The 26,787-nt window shown below is 50.3% G+C and overlaps 5 protein-coding genes across 5 annotated transcripts; 2 read left to right on the forward strand and 3 right to left on the reverse strand.

Annotated features, from left to right (window-relative positions):
- Positions 1-3,387: 3,387 nt before the first annotated feature.
- CTHT_0037670 (uncharacterized protein) lies at positions 3,388-4,889 on the forward strand (the record flags this gene model as incomplete). Its single annotated transcript, XM_006694127.1, has 3 exons — positions 3,388-3,849; positions 3,909-4,107; positions 4,612-4,889. The coding sequence occupies 3 exons, from the start codon at positions 3,388-3,390 to the stop codon at positions 4,887-4,889; spliced, it is 939 nt and encodes a 312-aa protein (XP_006694190.1).
- A 4,514-nt stretch (positions 4,890-9,403) lies between these two features.
- CTHT_0037680 (uncharacterized protein) lies at positions 9,404-10,591 on the reverse strand (the record flags this gene model as incomplete). Its single annotated transcript, XM_006694128.1, has 2 exons — positions 9,404-10,288; positions 10,361-10,591. 2 exons carry the CDS (start codon positions 10,589-10,591, stop codon positions 9,404-9,406), a joined length of 1,116 nt encoding a protein of 371 aa, XP_006694191.1.
- Positions 10,592-13,730: 3,139 nt separating this feature from the next.
- CTHT_0037690 (uncharacterized protein) lies at positions 13,731-16,288 on the forward strand (the record flags this gene model as incomplete). Its single annotated transcript, XM_006694129.1, has 4 exons — positions 13,731-13,977; positions 14,043-14,188; positions 14,247-14,793; positions 14,868-16,288. The coding sequence occupies 4 exons, from the start codon at positions 13,731-13,733 to the stop codon at positions 16,286-16,288; spliced, it is 2,361 nt and encodes a 786-aa protein (XP_006694192.1).
- Positions 16,289-16,970: 682 nt separating this feature from the next.
- CTHT_0037700 (putative chromosome transmission fidelity protein) lies at positions 16,971-20,139 on the reverse strand (the record flags this gene model as incomplete). Its single annotated transcript, XM_006694130.1, has 2 exons — positions 16,971-17,463; positions 17,531-20,139. The coding sequence occupies 2 exons, from the start codon at positions 20,137-20,139 to the stop codon at positions 16,971-16,973; spliced, it is 3,102 nt and encodes a 1,033-aa protein (XP_006694193.1).
- A 2,363-nt stretch (positions 20,140-22,502) lies between these two features.
- CTHT_0037710 (uncharacterized protein) lies at positions 22,503-23,199 on the reverse strand (the record flags this gene model as incomplete). Its single annotated transcript, XM_006694131.1, has 3 exons — positions 22,503-22,653; positions 22,728-22,966; positions 23,029-23,199. 3 exons carry the CDS (start codon positions 23,197-23,199, stop codon positions 22,503-22,505), a joined length of 561 nt encoding a protein of 186 aa, XP_006694194.1.
- Positions 23,200-26,787: the final 3,588 nt, after the last annotated feature.

Raw genomic sequence — 26,787 nt, forward strand, 5'->3', positions numbered from 1 at the left:
TATGGAGTTGGCGTGGGAAGGTGATTTTCAGGAGTCTCTTCTGATCCTCGGGGCTGCACATAGGTAGGCAGGCATAACAGAGCTGTTACAGCACAGATCGAGAGTTGAATGGTAGCACACACCTTCAGGTTTAATGGCTTATGCCGCTCCATTCCGATAAATAAATCCATGGGTTCCCTCCACACTTAGCTTCCACTAATCATGGTCCTTTGTCCACCTTGTTAACAGCCTCTTTTCCCTCCTTCTTTTTTGCCGCACTCCACCCTTCCACCTGCCCCACGCCTCCCTTCGCCATCTTTGCCAATTTATTCCCATTCTCCATCCTCCATCCTTCTTTCACATTTCAATCACACAAAGCTGCATCTGTCACTCGTCAGCGTTCCCCTCTCTGCTTCCGAAACCTACCGATCCCCCTTCCCCCTCACCCCAAGGCACTCATTTCTTCCTTTGAGCCCCCCTCATCCACCTCTTATACCAAATTTACCCTGCAGACATCGATATTCCGGCATTTTGAATTCAATTATTCATGAGTGAAGAGTCACCCTCATATTCTTTGGCATCTTCCTATCAGAGGAACAAGGGGATTCAGCAAGTTATCCTTTCCAGTGATACTTTTTTTTGTCAAGTTTCCCTCTCTTCGACTACCACCTTCATCATATTCTTGATGCTTGCATTTTTGTAACCTCTATTTCTCCCGGTTTTTCTCTAATAACTTTAAACCGCCTACTTTCGGCTTTACTTCCGCCAGCTTTCTGAAGCATAAGGTGTCAATCTGAGTTCCACTAACACAAAAAAAACGAATATCACACACCTCTCAGACTGGCCTGCGAGACTTCTAGCTCTGGTCTGTTTCTTTGATTGAAATCACATATATAAAATCTCGTTTCCCATACAAGCTTCCCTGAAGACTGCCCTTTTCACGTGCCCTACTGTCCTCCAAGACAAACCATCATCCCAGACATCCACGGAAGCGAAACCATTCTCGACTTTATTTCCAACCAGGGCTGATAGAATGGCCAAACAGGAAACCTCCTCCTCCCAAACTTTCCAGCAACAGAAACACACCATGGAGAACATAGCCGCCTGGAAAGGAACCAGAAGATGAAAGCAATATCAAAGTCAAGATAAAATATCTCAGTAATGACGACTGAGCTATCATTTGTAAGCGTCCGGTCTAATGGCCTGCCCAGCCGAAGTCAGGCCATACACTGTGCAGTCATACATTTTGTAAAGAGTTTTTCGAGAATACTCTAAAAGAAATTGATGTTTACCCCTATTGTGAAAATCCTCAGCTCAATCTTAAACGGCTCGTCGAGCCCGAGATAGGTGAAAGATCCGAAGAAGAGAACAATAGTGGCGAAGATCAGTTCGCCTACGAGAGAGCCCCAATGAGAAGGGGAGGGCAGAGGAGGAACGAACATCAACATATTGACAGCAATCGCATTCTCAATTTTAAGGGCCGTTCCAATCAGGCCCACCAACAGGATGAAGATGACCCCAATCAAGTGCTTCTGGCCAGTGCCAGACAATCGCTGTCAAGAAGGAAATCTTGGAGTGGCAGCAACAGGCACCTGAGGGCAAGATTGCCGGCATGTTCCTGAAAAATAGCTTCGTCTTGGTGATTAACACAGCTAGCTTATTGACTTCTTGTGACAGTTAGTCTCATTATTAATTAAATAAAACTCACCGGCATGATTGGCAGGATGCTCTTTGAAGAGGGCATTGGTTTTCTTTATTACGTTGATGAAGTGACGAACTATTCAAAGAACAAAGTCATAAAGACTTTTAGTACCAATCTTGAAGTTCAAGATCCTGGTGAGTTTAGACTCAATTCTCTTGGCATCTGAGGCACATTGCTAAACCAGATCGCACGATAGATTGCCTCTATCAGGTTTGGCGCACAGACTCTCAGCCTCTTAGTGGCAAATCACTTTGGTCGACCAGTAGTGGGACACGGTAATGAAAACTCAAGCTTTTGGCCGCATTCACCAAATCTGTCATACCAAAGAATCCCACTTTGCAAAAGTCATTAAGGACAGCGTGGATGAGAGAGACTGATGGAGTTCCAAGAAGATGACCACAATTGGTAGCGCGCTGCAGACATACAAGAAACAGAAAATGATACCTTCAATGGAAGAGCCGTTGATGCTCTTTAGTGAGGATGAGAATGCTGAGAAGGACGGCAAAAATGATATCGTGTTTCCACAGAACATAGGGAAGATGAGGAAGGGGAGAGGGCTACTCAGCAGAGAAAGGGTAAAGGGAAGCAAAATGGTGGCATATTGGGAAAGAAGCAAATGAGAAAGTCGAAGGAAGCAAATGTCAAGCTGGAAGAGAGTAGGGTGAGTCTCGGAGGAAGGTAAAAACCATGGCGGAGGATATGGCTGAAGTCCTTGAGTCGTTTGAGAGCAAGTAGACTGGTGAGATGGGTAAGGACAAGACAGGTTTTGGAGAGCTCATGGAGTCTCTATAACAAGAAAATGAGTTTTCAGTGATGATAGGTAAGTCATTACTGAACTGCTCAGGTCATGAAAGGTTGACAGGATTCCCGATGTCCACCCCCTGAGCCCCTGAAGTCTTGGCAAACTAAACCAGTAAACATTGACAATCGCCACAGCAACGTCTGGTCTTGGCATGTGAGTTCTGGTCGACGAACGAGATCCGACAGGCCATTGTAAAAATCGCAACGATGCCAAAATGTGACCCTGTTGAGAGTAAAGTTCTGGAAACCTCCGAATTTACCTTATTGCAAAGTGAATGGACGCAAGAGTAAAAGAAATAAGGCCGGGAAGATATGAACATGCTGTTAGCCTTTTCTGTGAGGGATCAATTCCTCAAGACCTTCCTGCATGATTAGCTAGTCACAATTTGGCCCAGTCGCACTATGGCCGAGACTCTGTGCTTCCATTTGCCTGAGCCTCATGCGCTTTGATGTTAGGAATAATGGCTCTGGCTCAAGCCAGTGACAAACATGAGATATCGAGCAGTATGCGGTTTGTTTACTGATTCTGGGCGGAAGGTTAGGAACTTGTTCTTCCGTCCGAGAGTCCGAGAACACTGTGCTCAGATCATTTGCTGGTGAGTACAAATGGATGTGACGCGTTTTTGCTTGTGTTTTGGCCGTTCTTTTCTCTGCCAATGCACCTGATCCATTGTCTACAAATCTCGGTGCCAGAACTGTCTGGGATGTCTTTCCGTCTCTCACCCCTCCCCCCACCACTTCTCCCTCGTTTACCTCAGCCTTCAATCTGTCCGTCCGACCGACTCTAACAACAATTGCCAATGGCTGAGCAACAGCATCTCAGAGGCGACAGCCCCTTTCCTAAGAAAATGCGTCATCGTGATTGTGAAGTTACTACTGAAACCTTTCATTCTGCGGGAGGAGATATGCTAGCCGCTTCTTCAACAACGTCGGCATCGGCTGAGCAGCGCGACACCGACCCTGAAACGCCCAATACGTCTGGCATTGAAATCGTTGAGCATACCCCTCCCGACGGTGGCTACGGCTGGGTGTGCACCATCTGCTCTTTCATCATCAATGCCTGTACCTGCGGGGTTAACTCAGCGTGGGGAGTTTTCCTGGACTGGTACACGGTCTACAACACGTTCTCCCACGCGACTGAGTTTGAATACGCCATGATTGGCGGCCTAGCTGTCTCGCAGGCACTTTTGATCTCGCCCATTTGCGTTGCTCTCCAGGACAAGGTTGGGTCAAGAGTCACGATGCTGTTGGGGGCCGCCATACAATTTGCAGGGCTGACTGCCTCATCCAATGCAACCACGATCTGGCATCTTTTTGTGTCTTATTCTCTTTGCTTCGGTTGGGGACAAGGTCTTCTTTACATTCCCGTATGCAGTCTTAAGATCTTTCCTCCCGGTCATAGACACTAGCTAACTGGCGAATCTAGGCCATGTCTCTCTGGCCGCCCTGGTTTTCGAAGCGTCGCAGCCTTGCCCTCGGCCTTGCTACTTCCGGTGTCGGATTCGGCGGCTTTGCATTCAATCTCATTACTGGCCGTCTCATCAGCAGCGTCGGAATACTTTGGGCATGGCGTATCCTCGGGTACATCTGCATAGCCGGCAACACCATCTGTGCCCTTCTCTTCCGTAAGTACAAATCACTAACGGGGTCGAACAACACAACTGCTGGCGTTTACAAGCCCCGTTACTCAGTCTCTATCCGTCAGTTCCTGCACACACAGACTTTGCTGGTCCTTGCCTGGGGATTTATCACAGAGTTAGGTTACGTCTCACTCTGGTACATCCTTCCGACATATGGTACGTCAATCGGTCTTACTCCCACTCAAGGCTCTGTTGTGCAGGCGATTATGAACCTGTCTTTAGGCCTCGGTCGACCTGTGCTCGGTTATTACAGTGACTTGCTTGGGCGTATCAACACAGCATTATCTGCCCATCTCTTATCCGGTGTGCTGTGCTTGACGGTTTGGATCTTTGTGCGGAGTTATCCAGGCCTGTTGGTGTTCGCTGCATTGGCAGGCCCCGTATCTAGCATTTTCTGGAGCACAGTGAACCCTATTCTGGCTGAGGTGGTGAAAATTGACCAGGCTGCGAGCGCATTTGGAGCTATTTGCTTCTCATTGGTCTTGCCAGCTACGTTTGGGGTTGCCATTTCGCTGCAGATGGTCAAAGGTCATGGTATCGAAGAGTTCTTGCCATCTCAAATCTACATCGGCATCACATTCCTTGTTGGCGCATCTTTCCTCTGGTGTCTGAGGGCCTGGAAGCTTTTCGATGTTGAGAAAAGGCAGGCTGCCGAATGTCACTCAGCACCTGAAGACACGGAAATAGCAGGAAGGGTATCTATGGTGATTTCCAACAGCTCTTTTTGGCTCACTCCCAAGCGCTTATTTCTCCTCGAGAGAGCTTGAGACGGATGGAAAGGTTGGCGGTAGTATTGATAGGAAAGAGGGAGATAGGGATTGCTCACAATGCCCTTTCTCCCTTCACTTCGCAAAACTTTTGAGGTTATTTTGATTAAGACCCTGTGTTCTCCTCCTTCCCTAGTCTTTCCACACTCCTAATGTACGGCTCCATGGCCACGGCACCCAAAATACATTGCTTACTTCCCGATCTTTCCCGTCCTTCTCCTTCACTTTCTTCCAAGTTTGACCTTCACATACTTCCCTTCCACTACTGCCACATCAAGAAATTATCTATTCTTCAATTCTCCACTTTTTTATCATAGCGCAAGGGTTGAAAAGTGTAGCATTGGGCTGCTTGATCCTCCCATCCCACATACCAAAAGGTCATCCAGATCATCCTGCGTGTTTCACCAGCAAGTCAATGCTTTTCATGCAACTATCTAGCAAACTCCAAGTGATCTATTTTTGGTTCATGGCTGAGTTCCCTCCCCGTATCCTTTATTTCTCTGAGCTGGCCGAGTCTGTCGCCGACGAGCCATCTTCACGCCAAAAGGTTTCCTCACTTCATACATTTCCCAAGTGTGGAGTGGCCTGAGAAATATGCTCTTCCCGTCGGGTTCTAAGAATTAGATAAGTCATTGAGGGAAACTCTCGAGGGTATAGAAACATGCATCATGAATATATTTCTGCGTTCGTTCCCTCACCCTGCAGTATTATTGGTAACAAAACTCTTTTTCTTTTCTTTTTTTTCCTTCCACCAGGCTAGCGATTGCCATATATTTTTCCACATCCCTGTCTCGTATTTTAGTGATGCATCACATTTCTACATTCCTTCTTCTCGGGTACGTTCTTCTGTGCACCTGTGAATTCCCGATATTTGCTCACTACTCGTTTTTGGCTTTGACAGAACCTACAAGCGTCGCTTTGACCCGATAATCGTTGCATTTCCCATATGCGAGCTTTCTTATTTCAGAAGCTTAGGCTTTTAATAGACGTTCTGGATACAGTTTAAACTTGAGCGTACCTTCATTAGGCAAGGACAAGCTAGACATGCCCCTTCATGATGCCACCAAAACATCTCGATTAACTTCTGAAGAGGAGCTTTACATCCCCCACACTGTTGAGGATTCGTAGACGGAAGATGTCTACCATCGAGACGCACAAGAATTTTTGATTCTCACAGCCAATGATACAACGGATCCAGGTGGGCCGGATGCAGAGCCGACTTCTCATTCCCAGTTCTTCAGGCCGCGACCTCTAGTGCCAATTCAGTCCAATCAGTTGCCGAAGGTTCTAGACAGACTGTCGACGGAGTCGTCATCAAGCAGGAAAGGATGGTGACCGCGATGGACTTTTCATGAAGCAGACACAGACACGGTCTGCATCCAGAATTTTAAAGTCATTGAATCAAGTGGAAACACTGGAGATGAGTCCGGTTCTCGAGAGTCGACTGTTCCTAGCTTACTCATGACGCTTCTAATGACAAGTAGATCAATCAAAAGGAGGAAGATGAGAGCTGTTTCAGCTCCGACAGAGACAGTAAACACCATGCTGAAAGAGAGGATGAAAGCAACAAGCCTGATCTCCGTCGGTCCCGTACTCGCAAGAAGGGCAAAGCCAACCGCGGGCAGACACATCAAGCGAAGTGGATGGGAAGAGGTCACAAACATGATCAGGATGAGCTGACCGTACAGCAGAAAATGCTTCTCAGCAAGAAGAAAATTTTAAGATCAAGATCTGAAAAGAAGCTACTACAACTCTGTCACACTAATAAAGGACTGACAGAGCATAACAAGACCCTCCTGACATTAATCATTCGAGAGTTGACCTATGTGGAAATACATATTCAAGATTTGAAGAATGAATACACTCAAGTCCGATCGCAGCGAGCTGTGAAAGACAAAACGATTGACAAGATCACAGTCACTTTTCGAGGATGTTCTTGTCAAATTCCCATCTCTGATGACTCTCCTTGAGTCACAAAAAAGTGCAAAATCATCACGGAACCAACAGCCAAAAGAGCCAAAAGACTCGGAGATACCAGCAGAAAGCGATCCACCCGAGATTCTTGCCAAAAGAGAACAAATACTACCCAAAAAACCCTGCCAAATCCTCTTGGAGATGTTGCAACATCCTCCGCCGATGACTCCAGAAGAACTGGTTGCCTCTTGGGCATTGGACTAGTTTGAAGCCATAACAGCTAGAAAGCAGGGCGAGAATTTCAAAAAGCGTTGCGCCATTGAGGGGAATCTTAGCTGACGCATTGGGATTCGGTGAAATGATCCAAGCTGTTGCTTGCATCGCCGGCAGCCCTCCAACGGATGACAAATTCCGTCCAGATAGAGAGGCGCAGATTACGTTGATCACTGTGCCAGCCAACCCTGTTAATCAATGGATTGCTGGGATATCCGATCACGGAAACGGTCTCCAACCTTATGAATACCGACAAGGTCCGCATTGAAATGAATACGCTACATGAACGCAGATATATTGTAGGATGAACCTGATATACCATGTATTTCGAATTCTCAAAAGTTTTCAGAACTAATCCTTTGCAATAGGGTTATGACCTATGAAGAACCTCTGAAACAGTTCCACTCCGATAAAAGGGTCAGACAACTTGAAGGCGATTAGTCTCAGCAATAATCAGTGCGAAAAGCTCAAGGAAAAGTACCCTGACAAGATGTTTCGGGTCTGGTTTCACTGCATCATGCTTGACGAAGGACATGCTATTAGTAACCTTAAGTCTCTGAGTACGCTGATTTTTATCATGTTGAATCTGTGCAAAGACGGAACAGCATCCTTACTGATTTCAGAGGCCAAAGCATGCTTTGCACTTAAATGGTGAATATCAAGGATACTTAGTGGAACTCCAATCAAGAACGACGTGGCTGATAAGTAGCTGGTTATTGTGTGTTGCTTTTTAGCATCAAGGTTCAGTTTTCGAAGAGAGTTCTGGATTTCCCTCTCAAAGAAGCTTGTGCTTTGAGATGCGGCTTTACATCGAAGTGAAAAAATTTTCTCATGTTTTACTTCATGCTTTTTTGTTGGGAGAGGGAAGTCAATATTGGACGGAGATGAACAACTGAACTCTTCTACTTCGAATAGTAATCTATTCCATTACCCCCGGAGTCATCCGGACATACATGCGGAACAGTTTAATCATCTAATAACAGCTCTCTTGGATGAAACCTTGCCTATCCCTTACAAGCCATCATCTATCAACACTTTGTAGTACTTATCCTTGCTTTTTGGTAAGATAGTACACCCCGGGGTTATTTGGGCAAAAGTCCCGCACTCTGAACCCTTGAGGAATGAGGAATTATCAGACCCACATGAGATATCCTATAACGCTGAAGTCCAAGATATCCAACGAATTCCCCCGATGTCTCATTCTTAGTGCTTAATTTCCAACATTCGAAATGCTCAGGCTTTCAAGAGCACCAGAATTCCACTCCTCAGCAATATCAGACATAGCCCCATGATGGGAAAGCCTGAACGGCTGCGTCACGTGTGTTGCCCACACATATCCCAAACGTACCAGAAGGGTCTTATACTAACAAAGAAGGTGGGGAAGATTTTTTTTTTCTTGAGATGCTTCTGTGCGTTTTATGCATCAGTCTAGTGCGCGGTTACACCGGGCGAGCGGGGGCAGCCTGAGGAGGAAGTATTCCGCGGCCAGCTGACCTCACGTGGGGTGCTAGGTTGGTAATTTATGGTAAGGAAGATGCTAGCAAAACTCTCCAGTCTGCAAGCTTGGAATAGAAATAGAAGGGAATCAGGCATATCCAAGAATACGTGCAGCTAGAAGCGGGAATGTGCACGGTACATCCGAGTTGAGCTCTGGGTGGACAGTTGTTCAGAATGAAAAAGGGCTCCCCACTCTGTGAAGAGGGAAAAGGCTAAACGCTGGTCCCACTTATCCAGAGCCTTGTTAGCACGGAGGTAAAAGAACTGGGAAATGGGTTGATCAGCATCAGCTAGATTTTCAAAGTTAAAACCGGCTATTATCACGATTGAGCTATTGGCTAGCCTTCACTCGCATGAAACTGTTAAGCCGGGAGAGTTATGATTAGTGTTTTGCTGTGTGGTTCAAGGGGTTTACCTATCTGCTGAACACCAGAGTTAAAGGCTAGATGAGTCAATGATGCCAGCAGGAGGAAGTCTTTAATAGTTGTCGATATTGACTGGTAAACTAGGCCAATTCAAATACAGAGATATGCTTTTATCAATAACAGCATGATGGTACTCGTCCTAATCGATGTAAAAAGGCAACAGAGTGACACTGAACGACCATCTTTGCCGGCCAGTCTTGAGTTATGGGAGAAAATTCCGGGTATTGAACACCGCCATAGAGAATCTTTACCAAGACATCCGGAAATGCTGTGAAAAAAAATTGCTCAGTAAGACATGATGAAATATATGACTTCTTCATGTCCTCACATCGTTTAGCTTTATAGATAATTGATTTCACATCCTACCTCCTATGCCATGTCTCCATAATCGTGACAGCTATCCCTTTATCCCGTCTCCCCTTGTCCATCCACACCCCTCTCTCCATGCCGTTCCTGCTGGCAACGGCACTTTTGCAGCTTACTCTCTGCTTCGCGAGCTCTCCTAGCCAGGTCTTTATTCCTCTGTTTCAGGTCCTTGATAAAGCCAACAGCCATTTCGACCACATCCAGCTTGCTGCTTGGCACACCCGGACGGATAACGTAGTCACACTCGCTGCGTCCTCTCTCCGACCTCGAGCCTAAGGTGGATCCGTCTCCCAGAAAGTCACGATCTCGGTCCATTTCCGTGGGTAACAGCTTTTGGATCTCGCGAATCGCAATTGTGAGCCGGTTCCGGCGGGACTTCTCTGAAAGCTTGTGGGCGATACGCTTCGAGTCGGCTTTTTGATTGTTATGATTCGACGGCGACGATGAAAAACCCGTTTCCTGCGGTGGGAGGAAGAAGTCGGCGTCGGTCACGTCCGAGGCGGCATATGGAGCAACCGTGCCCATACCGCCGTGGGCGGTCTGGAATGCCTCTGTTAACTCACGCCAGTCGATGCTCGTCGAGGCAGGATTGAATTCTTGGACATGAAACCTGCTGGTGGGTGAGTGCTGACCAGGCCTCAGGGTTTGTGATGGCTTGGTGATTCGATACGGGCTCCTTCGCCGGGGCCTTTGATTCAGGGGCCATCCTGCGGTAGTAGGAGACGAACCGTCTGAGCCGTCATTTGCGAGTGGGTTTCCATCGAGCTCATCCTCAAGGGAGAAATCATGTTGCGTGAAGTGCCCAAAGTGACTTGCGAGGGAGTGTCGACGTAACAGATCGCATTCTGCCTGCGCTCTGGATGCTGTCTGAGAAAACGAGGGGGTAGAAAGGGGGTTTTCAACAAAAGGGGCAGCCTGAGAAGGCTGGCCGGATGTTAAGTTTCGCCGTCAGACCGACTAAGCCCAAGATTGGTCAGGAGGATGCTGATAACTTACAAGGTTGCGATGATGCAATTGCTCGATTCGGCTGGACCAGCCCTCCGACCAAAGAGAGGTTGCTGCTGGCTCGATAGGCTGAGGTTTCGATACGGCCAATTGGCCGTGGACACTGTCCACAGCTGGGTCCTTTTCGTCGTCGTAGGATAGCGTGAAATGTCTCTCCGGAAAGGAGCTCTCCGCCTCGAGGTCTGGGCTGGTAACGAAATTGACGTCGTCTAGATGATACATTTCGTTACTTTTTTTTTTCTCTTTTTCGGTCTGCGGTAGGATGCAGCTGGGTTTTCAACAGCACAAATGAGAGGCGGTGGGCAAGGAGATTTTGTAGTTGGCGCAAAGATGATTTAGTCTTGCGTTTTCAACTGTGCCTACGATATCTGCATTATCTCGAGTGTTGCACCCGCCGACCAAGTCGGCGACCATTCAGCAGCGGGCATTGAGACCATCATAAGGCAGACAAGGTGGAGGGGAAACAGGCCAGATTCCCTCGGCCCGTCTCTCTCCCGATGTTCCCTTCTAACGTGACGTGGCTGGGCAAGATCGGGGGAGCCTAGAATCAAGACACAGCCGGACATCAGTGGTCGGAGCCAGTCAATAGAAGCTTGGGGGGCTGAATATCTCTACGTAAACAAAAATATAGGGCCCTGTAAGAACTTCTCGCTCATAGGTCCATCAAGGAGAAGATCATCTTAACGTCGAAAGATGTGGACGGGATTGTCGACTTGCATTGCGGAAGACAGGTGCTAGCGCCACTGGCACAGATGACCAGGCCACAAGAGAGGAATGTGCTAATGGGCATCGGGCCCTCAAGGTTACCAACCTGGGGTTGCAGCTCGCTTGGCCTTGCCAGCAAGAAGACCCAGGAATCAGCCTATTCACATCCAGTACTTTCACCCCAAGCCGGCCCTTACTTCAGCTCGGCTATCAGTGAACTATATCATGAGAATTTTTTATCCATGGTCTTGCCATTGTTTAGAAAATATTCACGATCCTCATCATCTCCTTCAAAAAGTGCTGCAAGTTGTGCAATCCACATCACTCTGAGCCCGGATCATTGCTTGGGTGACCGTCCCGAAACCCCGAACTCGGGATTGCCGAAGCTGAAGAGCAAGTTGCAGGATACTTCTCTTGTCAAAACAAAACAATGTCGCAAAGAACGCTCTCAGCTGTGCCAAAGCTCGGTGTTTATTTACCCGGGAGAACGAGGATGTCCGCGGCCTTCTCCATAGAGCTTTGCGGGATGTGTGGCTATTTTCGGCTGGCCAGTACCAGTGGGGGATTGGCCCCGGCGCTTACCGGACGCGAGAGGGGGGGGGGGGGAGAACCTAGCGAGGACACGGTCGTCGGGCCGGGAATCACGAAGGCTCGGTCGCTACCGTCGCTTCGCAGTGTCTCCGGCTCCGTGGGCGCGGCGCTCTTCACTTCAACTTCGGCCGCATGGGAAATCGGTCCATGGCCGAAAGACGGAAGGCCGGACTTAGCACAAACGCCGTGGCCGACGGTTGCGAAGATACCGAGATAAAGACCCGACACAAAACTCGGACCGGACCCAAGCTGCTGGGCACTTGGGAGAAGGTGAGAAGGCGACAGGGGCCAAAAACAGTGATCCAGGCGACGTGGAAACGCTAGCGTAGGTCGGGCGTTGGGCGCAGGACGGAGCGTCAGCGAGAGTGCTGAATGGCTAACAGCCGACGACTGAGATTGATGGTTGATCGCGCAAGAAGACCCCTGGATGTCGTCATGCCCTAGAGGCGGGCGAACACGACGCTTTTTGAATTTTCCGAGCTGCGACCATGGTTCGGCCTGCCCCCCACGCCGGGATCAATCTATGACAAAGATGAAGAGCTGGACTCGAGGAAGCTCTCATCCTGTTGGCCAGATATGTGCATTTTGTCGTACGAAACGAATGCGACAGAAGAACTCTTTGTGAGTGATGTCGGGCTGAAGCTTTCAGAAAGGAAGCTGCCCAGAAAACTGGAATCTGGACGCCAAGGCTTTGGAGATGAGAGGGGTTCCGGAGGAGAGACCGTGGCAGCCACTGAGCCCGCTCAAAGCATGGGTAAGTGGGACTGAAGAGAATCGTACTTTGGTATTTATTTCACCGCCTTCCAGGAACGGAATGGTCCCTGTCTCGACTGCCGAGCCTGGCCGTGCTTTCTCGCGGTCTTGTCGACGATGTTGTGCTCGCGCTTTGCCATGAACTTGCTGCGAGAAGGTCGCACTTGACACGCCCTGTTCTCCCACTCGGCTTTTGCCTGTACACACCTGTGCACACCTGTGCACACCTGTACACACCTGGCCATCGAAGTTGACGTGATGCAGTAGTGTCCGTCCCGTCTCATACTCGACCAGTCCTCCCCCGTCCTGCCCAGCAGCTCATCTCAGCCCTGTGTGCCCCTTCCCCAGATGTCGCAATCGCTGCCGAGCCAGAAAGCTCTGGTCTGATTCGCAGCACAACGCTTCTCCATGAACTAAGCATTCCCGGCATTTCGGAAGCCAAGTTAGAAGTACGGAAAGCTGTGAAATGTGCGGCCTGCCCAGAGATCTGGCATCTCGATTGACGTGTGCCGAGCCTTGAGCCTCATTCCGAAGTCATCAACACCAAAAATTATCACCAAAGTCAATATCAAGTCCTCAAATGGTAGCTAGGCCTCTCTCTAGCCACTAGAGCGCACCCCGCGATTCGATCAAGCAGGCGGCTCACGCTAACGGCGGAGATACAGCATACAGTACAGGGTTTACCGTGTCCCTCGGTTGCAGTCTACCAACGCCAGTCAACAGCTGTGAGATAGCGCAGCCCAGCTCCGGATCAAGGTCCGGATCCTCCCTCCCCCCCCCCTTCCCCGCCGCACACTGTCGTTTTTGCATGGTTCACAGCGGGGAAAACGTGCTCTGGGACGGGTAGAATTTACGCACCTCCACCTCGTTTCACCCATGGCGTGCAGATCATAGTGTTTCCTTTTCCATTTTGTTGCGTCGTCCCGCCCTTCTGGAGGCTCTATGCAACGGGAACATCCCAGCAGGCAAACATTTTCATCCCACACAAGCTGCACAGACTCGTCAGCGCTTGGCCCGTCGTACATGCACCTGGTACACGTTGTCCGTGGCCCTGGCTTCGCCACCCTTGTCTCCTCTTCCTTATTGTAATCACAGCATGCGGTGGCAGAGCACACAAGATCTCCAGCTGATAGCCAAGATCCGAATACCACCTTGAGCGGGAGCCTCATCGGTCCCAAAGACCCTTCAGCACTTTGGCTCCTATAAATATAAGACCCGAGTTTTCGTCCCCCGTCATGTCGCGCCCTCCCGCAGCCCTTGTCTTGACTCTACTAGAGCTGTACTAGTAGTCATCTATAGACGGGCAGCTGACATGGCTTCACCCAAGTTTGCCGACCGTGTCAAAAGGTTCCTGGGCATTGACCCCGAGGACACCTTTGACGACTCTTCCTTCTATGATGATGGCTCGTACATCGAGTCCGAACCCTCTACCAAGGACTTTGTTCGGGGACTTCTCCCCACAAGCACTGGTGTTATCAATTATCTCAAGGAACTTTTCCCATTCGTGAATTGGATCTTCCACTACAACCTTACGTGGCTTCTGGGCGACATCATTGCTGGTTAGTAGAAGCTCGATCAAAATAACGGAGAGAAAAAAAAAAAAAAAACTAATGCGTGAGATAAGGTGTCACCGTCGGCTTCGTTGTCGTGCCGCAGGGTATGGCTTATGCGCTGCTGGCCAACCTCACTCCTGAATATGGCCTTTACACTTCTTTTGTTGGCTTCTTCCTCTACTGGGCCTTTGCCACATCCAAGGACATCACAATTGGCGTACGTAGCTGTGATCATTTGAGTATGTTGGATATTCACTGACTAATGACCATGACAGACGGTGGCTGTCATGTCCACAATTGTTGGCAACATCGTGGAGAGGGTACAAAAGGAGCATCCTGACATGAGCGCAGATGTCATTGCCCGCAGCCTGGCATTGATCTCTGGAGCAGTGCTCTTGTTTTTGGGCTTGATCCGAGCTGGTTTCATTGTTGAGTTCATCCCCCTTGTGTCCATCGGCGCCTTCATGACTGGCTCCGCTATCAGCATCGCAGCTGGCCAAGTTCCTGGCCTGCTGGGCATCAAAGGGGTCAACACTCGGGAGGCTACTTACAAGGTCATCATCAACACACTCAAGAGTCTGCCGAAGACCAGGCTCGATGCAGCAATGGGCTTGACCGCTCTGTTCGGCTTATACTTCTACCGCTGGTTCTGCAACTATATGGGCAGGAGGTATCCCAGCCGGGCAAAGACATGGTTCTTCATCTCTACGCTGCGCATGGCCTTTATTGTGATCCTGTACATCTTTGTGAGCTGGCTTGTCAACCGCAAGGTTGAAAATGCCTCGGATGCCAAATTCAAGATTCTTGGCACCGTTCCGAGTGGTGAGCATGCCCCCCCTCCCCCTATGACCCTCGATCAAAGTGGTTTGAGTACTAATAATCTGTTTTCCATTCAGGCTTCCAACACACTGGCGCCCCTGGGATCAACAAGGAGGTCCTCTCTGCACTCGGACCGGATATCCCTACGACAATCCTGGTCCTTGTTATTGAGCATATCGCCATCTCCAAGTCGTTCGGCCGCGTCAACAACTACATCATCAACCCTTCTCAGGAACTCGTCGCTATCGGCTTCACCAATCTCTTCGGTCCCTTCCTAGGTGGCTACCCCGCCACGGGGTCGTTCTCCCGCACAGCCATCAAATCCAAGGCCGGTGTTCGAACCCCACTGGCTGGTGTTTTCACTGCCGTCATTGTGCTTCTCGCCCTCTATGTTTTGACATCCGTCTTCTTCTTTATCCCTAGCAGCGGGCTATGTGCTCTCATTATTCACGCTGTCGGCGACCTTATCACCCCTCCACGGGAGGTGTACAAGTATTGGAAGACGTCACCTATTGAATGCGTTATCTTCTTCGCAGGCGTCTTCGTCTCGATCTTCACCAACATTGAGAATGGCATCTACGTGACGGTGGCTGCCTCAGGTGCGGTCCTTCTCTTCCGTATGGCCAAGAGCCCCGGCAGATTCTTGGGCCGTGTGGAGGTTCACTATGCTACAAGAGAGAGTATCCGTGGCGCTGGGCCCTTGTCCGACGCTGCTGAGAGCGAAAAGGCACATTTGACTTTTATCCCTCTCGATCGTAGCGATCTGTCCAATCCTCAGGTCGACATCAAGACCCCTTATCCGGGCGTCTTCATCTACCGCTTTGGCGAAGGTCTCAACTACGTCAACTGCGCACGCCACCTCGACAACCTGACCATCTACGTCTTCAAACACACGCGTCGCACCCAGCTCAACAAGTACGAGAAGGTCGGCGACCGCCCCTGGAACGACCCTGGACCGCGTCGCGGTAAGGTCATCAACAACGAGGAGATTGCTGCACGCCCAACCCTGCGTGCTATCATCCTTGACTTCTCAGCTGTAAACTTCCTGGACGTGACTGCCGCCCAAGCACTGATAGATCTGCGCGACCAATTCAACCGCTACACAGCCCCTGACCGTGTTGAATGGCACTTTGCGGGAGTGCAAAACCGTTGGACTAAGCGGGCGCTTGTCGCGTCTGGGTTCGGGTATGAGGCACGGGGTGCCTCAAGTGAGGAGCGCGATGCGGCTGGTCCGCTCGTTGCTGTTGCTGAGGCGGTCGTCACGCCATCGACAGCTGAGGATGAGAAGGCTCAGAGCCAGGAGAAGACGGAGGTTGATATTGAGGCTGCGGCTGCCTCGAGATCAGCATCTTCAGGTGGCAGCAGCCGCGAGGCGAGGTACGTGCCGCTGTATGGCATTAATAGGCCGTACTTCCATGTGGATGTGGAGACTGCGCTGGCAAGCGTGGTCAGGAACTTGGAAAGGAAGGGGACTGCTTCGGCGGGTGAGGACTCGTGAGGATTTAGAAGCACACATGGTTTCGTACATATCCTCTTTTGGGGTTATTGGGGTTCCTTTTGGGATAGGTCTAGGTTTGTTACTGGGATTTTGGGTTATCACTACTTGACGGCATGGACATTCAGAATCAGTCAGATCTCTAATTTGTTATGTGTGGCCGGTTTGCTTCATGAATGATACCACTTTTTGGATAACAGGTCGAGTCATGCTTTGTGTGATCTAGTCGTTGATGTCAATCCGTCAACCCACTGACGAGACCAGGAGCTCATCACCCCAAGCTTCTAACTTGTTGACATTCCAGGCTCCTGCTAACTCTTTGAAACCCTACCCATCTAGTTTTCAGGAAACGATTTGCGCCAAAGCCCGATGCCAAGACTCGTTCCGGGCTGGTACTCTGAGCTTCCGTGTCGCACCTCTTTTCATAGTGTTCAAGAGGAGGGCTCAGTGAGATGCTGATTATGGCTAAATGGTTCCCTATGAGCAGTGGACTTAAGTCACTGATGGCATTGTCCCAACAAGGACTCAGTGAGGCCTTCTGCGGCGAGACAAAACAAGGTATATCGTCCATTGGCTCGTCTATCATCCTTATTACCGCGTCAAACACTATCATAAGCCCCTTAAGAACAACAGGATTATAGCTCAACCAACACCCAGCACCGGTCACAGATGCTATCGGTAAGGTTTAGAAGCCCCTCAAGAACTCCTCCAACGAAATCGGCTTCCGCACGGCATTATTGATACCTTCGTGATATGTCACCCACACCTTAATACCTGATCCCGACCCTGACCCCTCTTCTCCTTCTGAGCTCATGGCCCTCTTGCGTTTCTTATTTGAACCACCATCATCCGTGCCCTCGCCCTTAGCAGGTCTTGCTGTGAGTACCGGACGGCCGAAGAAGTCACGCTTGACAGGCAGTGAGGAGGTGTTCTCTTTATTTTGGCCAAGTGGACGGTTCTCTTTGTCATCGTCCCCGCCATGCTCGTTATGGTCATGATCAGAGGTACGAGAAGAACCGCCCGCTTTGAGACGGGCCTGTCGGGCAGCGTTCTCCCGCTGCGCGATGACCTTTTGGAGTTCTTGGTCGAGTACTTGACGCACAGCGTAGCGAGTTGGTGCCTGCGCGGCAAGGACATGGGCGCCGGCTGATTCAAAGGTTGCCAGGGTTTCGAGGTCTCTGTTCACGGCTGTTAGTATCACGGTTCGTTCACTTTTACACCAAAATGGGGAATAGTGATACATACGGTTCCATCCGATAAACCCACTGCGTCCGTCCTCCAAGTCCATCCCCTTCCAGCCGTCCCTTCAACAGTTGCACGCCAATCTCGGCCAGCACCTGCGCTGCCCTTCTGACCATGGCCTTCTCGCCCTCCCGGCGCACGCTCGCCACGGGCCCGCTACCCCCTCCGTCCTTGCTGCTCCCGCCAACCACGACAGGCTTCACATCCGGCGACACCATCCTCAACAGATAGGGTAAGAAATCCGTCGCAATATGTTCCGGCGAACGGAACGCGCGGGCCAAACTGGGCGATAACTGCGCCTGGATGCCTTGCAGCGCAGCACGGTTAGCCTTCTCGGCCTCGTGTGCTGCAAAATCCGCTCTGGGACCAGTGAATGGCAGCGGCTGGGCATTCTCCTGCTGGTCATCGCCCAAGTCGGCGCCGCCGGCGCCCCAGCGCTGATTCGTGCCGTAAGCCAGCTGGGACTGATACCGACGCGGCGTGGCGAAGAGGTAATGGCAGGCAAGGATGGGTTGGGCGATGTACTGTGTGAGTTCCCATTCTTGAGAGCCTAACACGCGCGAGGAGCAGGCGTCATGGAAGTACAACCATTCGTAGGCGGCGTCTGGCTTGGAGAGGAAGGAATCGTCGTTGAAATCGTGGTTGGGGTAGTCGAGAAAGACCTCGGTCATGATGCGATCTGCTTCGCCGCTTGTGTCGATCATCTCGCGTAGACGCTCCATGGCGTACTTGCGAGTTTGCTCGAGCACTCCCAGCTGTTGTTGGGGTTGTTCGTGGCGCGTGGTCTTGTCGGGCTGTTGCCGGGATGGGCCGGAGGAGAGGGGCTTGGGGAAGCCAGCGCCCTCTTGGAAGATGCGTGCCACGATCTCGCGGACGTTACCTCGGCCAAGGCCACGAGCACCTCCGCCGCCGTGGGCAAGCTCGTGTAAGACATGCTTGTCGATCCATTCTCTGGTGAGATGAGGGACTGGATCCTTGGATGTCGCTTTCAGCCGGCCAGCTACCCATTCGCCAACGACCATGACACCGCGCAGGTCGCCTTCGGCGTTGCTTTCGGAACCTCGCTTGGCATCAATGGCGTTAGTTATGCCCCATGTAGCCTCGCAGAGCTTCCGAGCAGCATCCTTGTCACAGCGAATTCCCTCCTTCTCAAAGATCGACTTCAGCCGGTTAACGACAGCCTCGACAGATGGCTTTCCAACATGAATGATCTCAGCCAGCCCTGACTGACGGAGCGGTCTGAGAGAGGGATGATAAACATCATTACAGATGAGTATCAGCGGTCTCATTTGCCGAAAATCGTCTGCTTTTTTATTCTTCCTCTTCCCTTGACCAGACGTCGTGCTGCCAGCCCCTGAACTGTTCTTCTGGTCCAACAGGATCAAGTCAATCAACGCCTTCACGAAGCCGCCCTCGCCTGACCCTCCAGACCCGCCAACCACACCATCGACTTCATCCACAACCACACAAACAGGCCGAGCTATCTTTTGCTTCTTGCCCGGCTCAGCTTTCCTATTTTCAACTGTCTTAACTGTCTCAGTCCCCAATGCTGTCCTAATCCGTCCCTTGACCACATCCTTGCTACGTTCATCGCTCGCATTGATCTCCAACACTTCGTACCCAGCTTGTCGAGCACACACATGGGCTAGAGTAGTCTTGCCCAACCCAGGAGGACCATGCAGCATCAGAATCTTGCGATGCAGCTTCTCCTCTTCTGTCTGCTGCTGCTGTCCCCCCTGAGCATTTGCCCCAGCAGCACCGGCCCTCTTGGCCCCAGCCACGGCCTTTGGCTTCGCTGAATGGGGGAACACAATCGGATCCCAGCGCTTCAGCCAGCGCAAGACCTGGCGGTTAGTCAGGTCGTCGCCGACCAGGTCCATGAATGTCCGGGCGCGGTATTTCTCGGTCCAGAGCATCGCGCGCTTGGGCTTCTTCAGGCTTGTGTGGCCGTCTTCAACCGAACGGACCGGTTGATCGCAGGATGTTGCGGTAGTCGACTCCTTGCAGGCTCGGGCCAACTCCTTGTTGGCATTGTCTATCAGTTCGTGGATCGGAATGCCGTAGTAGCTCTTGTGTGCGCGGCCTTCCTTGTGGCGGGAGCGAGCAGCTACCATAGCTGAGTATGGGACTGCTTCGGCGGGTTTGCGTTCCCAGATGGGGATTGTTTTACCGGAGCATGTTGTGATGCGGTATGTTGATGAGCCGAGCTCGCTGCCGAGGAAGGGGTTCTTTTGGAGAGAAGTTTGCGTGCCGAAGAGACGCTCGTAACGTTCTGCTTCTTCTGCATCTTCCACAACTGGCTGACTATCTGGAGGGGTGGTGACAGAGTTTTGAGTTGGCTGCAGGAAAGGGTTCACGGGGTCTTTTTCAAGCTGGCTGTCGATCATTGCATCGTCGTCGGGGGAGCACTGGCTCTCTTGCTGCAGCATTCGCCGCTTGGGAGACGGCTGCTCGGCGACGTTGTCATCATCGGAATCGTCGGCGAGGAAACCACCAAACACTCGTGGTTTTGCAGGTTTGGGGGCATCTGACTGTTGTGGACGCGGCCGTTTGGCGCTGTTGAAGGGAGATGGGCTCTTAGGAAAAGCAATTGGCGACGATGACACCGTCATTTTATAAGCTTTCTGGGAGTTGGGTGCGCAATTCTGTCAGTCTCTGGTTAAGGGACCAAAGATATCGAGATAAGAAGGCAGGTTGGCGCTTGTTGCGCTGAGCCTGTTGTTGACAGTGTCATCACGCAAATGCAAATGAAACGCGTCCAAGACGCGGTTGCATCGCGTCCTGAGTCGCGTTGAGCGGTCGAGTGGGGCACCACTCAGCCCAGGGGTTAGCGTTAGGGTTAGGGTTTAGAGGTCCAATCACGCCCTTGTCAGGGGTTCATCAGACCTTGGGGAGCCGGGACTCACCGTCATACATATAAGACAGGCGTCTAACGGCCGTCGCTGCCAACGGTATGCATCTTTCGTCAAGAGACGGTGCTGAATAAGCCAGTAAAGTGTGGATGAAAGCGAAAAAGTTTACTTTGGAGCAAACCGAAATCCAACCCAGGCGCCCACTGCCAGGTGGGAGGATCAACCCCAGCCTCCCAAAGGTTATGCCCGTACATGTATGTCCCAGGAACCCACCCTCTACCACCTGGATTGGTGATGATCACAGTTGGAAAGTTGCCTTATATACTACCTTCCGTACGATAACACCACAAGGCTACCCCGAAAGAGTTCGAAAACCAGTTGGAACAAGGCCAACGCTGATTAAAGTTGTTGAGCCTCCGTGACGTCATCTGCGCTGATCATGAGCAAACAAGCGTATTGAATTGGCCTTCCTTTATATCTGCCTTATCCCTAGATGCTGAGCTTCCACAAGTCTCGTTGTCCACCATGCAAAGTTGCGGGCCATCAGTTCCAACTTCCAACTGTCTGGATTAGACGAGACATGGTTAGTATTCATCGTTTGGCTTGACTGGGCCGCATACGGAGTTAACTATTGTCAGTTCCGAGAGTGTGGTACAGATTCTATATAACTATTCGATCTTCCAGAACCACCAATCGCATTTGGTAAACTTCCGCCACGAAGCTCTTGTCAATCCCGCTTATGATCAATAAGCCCCAAAGTCTGATTGGATTGAAAAAGCCATCAGGATTCTAGAGTTCATTCCCCTCGAAGAATCCATCCAACATCTGTTATCGAGCTACAGCAATATCTGACTTTCACAGCCGTCGTTTGAGCCCTTGACTGTAATCCCGTAACTTGGAAGTCCCACTATGTATCTCCTTTTGTTTCTTCTCGCTGCTCGATGGCTTGGCATTGCCTTGCCCATATTCTACGCCGGTAGGCTTTCTTTTTCATTTCCCGTCAACCCATCTCAGTTGTTGTAGCCAACACTTTACTAGGAATAACCTTCCAATACACCCTAACAACTCACCTCCTCTCTCATATCCGCACTGGTCCGGCCCCTCCAAAAGTTCTCGCCAAACAGTGGCTCGCCCTGTACCAACTCGGTCCCTACTTCGTCCCGCCGCTCATCCTGCCCGGCACACTATCCAATGCGTACCTCGCCTATGTATCCTCTTACTACTCTAAGTCACAGTTCTTTCTCCACTCCCTAGCGGCAGTTTTGACGATATCCATTATGCCTATGACGTTCTTATACTTCGAGCCCGGGATCAACGGTGCATGTAAATGGAAGGTTGCAATGCTACTTGAGTCGGAAGAAACGAAACCCAAGCTTAGCAGTGGGGGGAAGACTGAAGGCAAGGTGGGCTGGTCGACGCAGCGGCACTCGACGAATGCGGAAGCAAAGGTGTGGGCGGAGCGGGCAGAGATGGTCGAACTGGTCGCGGCGTGGGCTAGCAGGAATCATATTCGCTGGGTGGTTGCTGCCACCGCCGGGGTTGTAAGCGGGTTGGCGACTTTGGGGGCTTGGTAGCAAGAGCTGAAGGTCTTTTCGAGGATCAAATCGTGAAGCAAACTCGCGTCGAAGCCTTCAAGTTTGGGATGCCCTTTTTAACACTCTTCGGACCCGGCCTGTAGATAATGCTGTTAGCCTAAAGCCCAACGGGAACAATGACCCATCCCCGTTAGCATCGTGAAATCAAACTTCGCAGCATGCATGTTTTTAACGGCAAGTTAAAGATGGAAACCTCCTATCATATTGAAAAATCGCTCTGGGGTATATATATCAATCGCAGCCCTTCAAAGGACCACCCATCTTCTAGCTTACAAGGCATGCTGTTTCTCCGACATTAATAGAACTGGTGATATGCAACTATCAAATCCAAAAGGAAACAGCCGTATCCCCAAATCCCGTTCATCACTCGTAAAATCAAGTCAACTGAGATGTTATTACCCCTGAACAGGGGTTCCCTCGACGCTGTCCAAGACAAGTACCTTAAGTCTCGAATCGTATCCTCAGACTTCTGCTCGGAGTCCATTACTGGCTGTAAGGCTGTTGTGCGGGATAAGGCTGCTAGGGATACTACTGAGAATTGTATGACTGCTGAGGATAGGGCTGCTGAGAGGTGGTAGAAGCCTCAGGCTTGACTTGACCGAGCTCAGCCCGGCCAGAAGTGTTGGGGTCGAGGATGCTACCGCGGATGAAGAAGACCAGGTGGACGATGACGAGGACCCTATGGGCAAATCTGTCAGTTATGACATTTCAGGAGGAAGTAATAAGTGTGTTTTAGGTGTACTGGCTGCTTACCAGTTGATAGCGCCAGTGGCAGCAGCACCAGCCATTGCACCTCCGAGATTATGTGCATCTGTACCCTTCCAGCTCAAGTCGAGCCACAGAGCGGCGACGTTGGCCGACCAAGCCCAGGCCGAAAGCCAGAAGATGGTGGCCAGGATGTACCCAATTAGGGCGACAATGCGGTAGAACATGTCGGGCCTATAGTGCTCAACGGCGAGAGTGCCACCGTAGACAATGTATGTCCATATGGCCTTGGAACATGTGTCAGTCACTCCAAAGGGTGTGAACTCGTCCAGGGAAGCAAGGAACATACAATGAAGATGTCCATGCCGGCAACACCACCACTAGCCAGGTATCCAAGAGAGCAACCATAGGCACCAAGAGCAAAGACAATGGTTGCCAGGAAGATGATGGCGGCCTTGACGTAGAGTATCCATTGAGGTTGGGGCGGAACACCCGTCTCAATCAGGCCGCGAGCACCCATGGTGGTTTTGATTTGAGGGTTATGTTTTCTGTCGTATGTAGACTGTCGATTGGATGGCTGAGTGTTCTCAGAGAGACAGAGGAATCGAGAAATTGTCGACGTGAGGGACTGATGAGAAACTAAGATTTACCGGATCGACTGACTGATGAAACATCGAACGAGCGACAAGCAGGAGGGGATGAGCCCATCTTTATCTTCGACTCCCATCTGGCTCTGAGTTTGCACCATCATTCAAAGCCTGCCGTTTCTGTTCGTGCAGCACCTCATTTCGCACTCAACGCCCAATGGGCGACGTGGAGCCCCAGACGGCGGCCTCCCGAAGGGAACAGGGCTACAGCAAGTCCCAGTCTCTGATGATACCACTTCGACCCGCTGCCTGGGCGTTGTCATCACACACCGTTTCGTTTTTTTAACACTCCACAGAGCCCTAGCTACATACCACTAGTTCCAAGAGAGGACCTCTTAGAGCTACCGGTTGCATCGCAGTAGCGGCGTGGCTTGCGGCAAACGGTGCTTGTCTTCGGAGAAGAGATGGAGCATCTGGGCAACCAGAGCGCCGATTGAGGACTTGGCCGTTCGCAAGCGCGCGTCTTCCATGCATTTTCCGTGAAGCCAAGGAAATTAGCCTCTGATCTTGTGCAAGACTGGCCCCAACGGCCTGCATCCAGCCATCTGGTGATTCGCCGCTGCCGTCGTGCCCCGAAGGCTGAAGAAAAGGTTAACATCGCGACGTCCCGTGGGGCTTCAGAACAAATCCCACAAGCCAAGACAGGAAACAAGTTCGAACTGCCAGCATGACTCCACCAATACCGCAAGCGTTGCAGTTGCGCTTATCCGTTCAGCGAGAAAAAAGCGAACGCTAATACTCAGAAGAGTCAAGACTAGCGAGAGATGCCCGATTCGTGCATCTGGGCTTTTTTGATTGGCCTCACAATTACCGGGGTTTTGGAGATCAGTGTGGCTTTGCTGGTGGAGATACTAAGCCTGCACCGCCCCCTCAAATGTTGTTTTGCTCCCGTAAGGGCTGGACTCTTGGGCATCAGCATTCCTTGCGACTCACGGGACACACATGCATAAGGCTGAAGGCCTTGGTTGGGCTGCAGGTGGCTTGCATCAAGATCAACTCTGTGGAAAAATAACGAAACAAATTGCATAACGTGTTCCCACATACCTTAGTGTACACCGTTCTTCACATGCAGCATCACAATCATCCGGCCTGCTCTGGCAGTCTGCAAGTCGCGGATGCCTGGATGATCTCAGGTTTGCTCGTACACCTTCAACCTGCCATACAAGTGAGTCCATATCTTGCTGAGCTATGATCTTGAGTCCAGGGCAAGGCTAGCTGCCTGTGGTGCAACCAACTTCCGGAAACGGCTCCCTCAGATCATCAATCGTTGCACTGAGCCAAAAAGATAAGCTCATCCGGCTCTCAGCCGGATCAAAACCACGAGTCAGTGAATGCACAGCCTTTGTCACAAAGATCAGCTTGTGCGGCTGAACTCTTTGCCCCTGATCATGCCGCTAAAATCTGATCTCAAGTGCCAGGAGGTGTGATCGATCAGGACTCAAAGAGAAGGCTCTAAGAATTAGTTTGTGGCGGTGTGGCTGTGGTGGCTGGTCTTAACCCGAATGGTTGGAACTACTTTAGTCCAACGGAATGCCGAACTACCAGTTGCACCATGGATAAAAGTACAGTTTTTGATTTTATGGTCAAAATATCTTATCCAATCACATTGTTAACAAGGGCTGGATGGAAATTCAATGGTAACACAACATGAATAATTATAGGGAAAAAATACAGCGCTTACATTGATGATTGGCTCCGGGAAAGATTGTCTCGGAAGTACACTGTAGCTTCCGATGACTTAATTCTAAGAATAACACCGGTATTGAACCTAGCAGAGAGAGTAGCACAGCTGATTTGACTTATCTCAGATTACACTTCCGGTTATTTGTTTGTCTGTTTGTTTGGGTAGGTAAGGTTTCTCCCACTGACGGCCGGCTGCAGTGAAAGGAGTTTCAGTTTCATAATCACTCAACATGAAGAAGCACCATCATGACTACCAGTCGATATCCCTGGGTTTGACTAGGACATGATGAGGATATAACTCACCAACTGGTGTGCAGACTTAGATATCAGAATACTTCAAAACCAGAGCAGCATTTTGATGTTGGGCCCCTCAAAACCAAGCGGTTACCCCGACAGTTATCCCCAAGACCTACGAATTAGAATTATATAGATATCAACATTTGCGTCTGGCGCAGATAGGCCAAGATTTTCTGATGTTGCAATAATTATTCTAGTTTCTGATTTTGCACATGTTTATATTTAGAGTTAACTAGTTTGATCTGATTGGTCCCTTGCTGTCAAATCACTACATAGCATGAGAGTTCGCAGTCTATCTTTGGTCTATGAATGGTCAAAATTGTAGCTTTCGGCTCCAGGCCTGCGGCCTGACAGATCCAGAGGCCGCATTAGGCAGCCACAAGACTCTTAAGCTCATGATCGTCTCAAGCAAAATCTCTCCTGAGTATTAACTTCCACAACTTTAGGACCACAGCGCCATCGCACCTTCTTTGCTTGATGATGTCTACCACGACATATCCAACAATGACCATCATCCAGATCATTATGATACTACTTCAAACTCCCTATAGCTGCTGGGTCCTGGGCTGCGACAGATTAGACGGACCTTGCAGTTAATTTTGCTACCAGCCTGGCCCCCTTCCTAGCACTCCTCGGTGAGCGAGTGACCGCGCCGTTCAGTTCTTGACTGGGAGCACATTGTTCCTCGACAATATCATATTCGAAATGGCTCCAGTTGGGTTCCTGACAGCGCATGTTGCTGTGATATGGAAATCCGTTACACAGGACTTTCATCAGTCGGGCCAGAAAGCACATGGCCTCGCTGAACTTGGATTATGCACCTCAATGAGCGACGAGGTTTGCGAGCTTTGGTCAAAACATGGTGTCATCTGTCATTTACTAGGCAGGCTTGGAATTCTACGGACAGTGTTCATAAAGAACGATAAACAAACTTATACCCGATAATTTACTAGATAAAACACTTGAACTACTGCGTTGTCAATCTCCCTGCGGTCTCTATGTTAACCCAATTGACATACTTTGGAACGATGGAGGGAGGTATTCATTAGAACGGTAGGTTCGCATGGCTATCAGCACAACTCCTTCCTGGACTTTAAACTGCTAAACTTTACCAAAGTTTTTGGAGATGGAAAACAAAATACCGATGTATGAACAGCGATAGATTCAGGGAACGTTTGAATCCGGAATTTTCCCAGGATATGGAAGTACACGGATCGAAAACACTTCTACTCTGCTCAGTAATCACTGGCATTTTAATCCAGCTAAGCTTCCTCACCTACGCGCCATGGGCAACTTTCTACAACCGCAAGTTTTACGCAGATACTATTGGAACTACACTATGGTCTTTTGTCTTTGAAACAATGGGCATGTTTCTTCTTGCCTGTGACCATGACAACTCGTCTGACATTTGTCGAACGCTACTCAATGGAGAACCATTGAAGCAATTGGCGTCCCTTGATCACTGATGTTTTCCTCTTTCT

The sequence above is a fragment of the Thermochaetoides thermophila genome (genome assembly GCF_000221225.1).
Source record: "Thermochaetoides thermophila DSM 1495 unplaced genomic scaffold scf7180000011816, whole genome shotgun sequence".
NCBI classification, from domain to species: domain Eukaryota; kingdom Fungi; phylum Ascomycota; class Sordariomycetes; order Sordariales; family Chaetomiaceae; genus Thermochaetoides; species Thermochaetoides thermophila.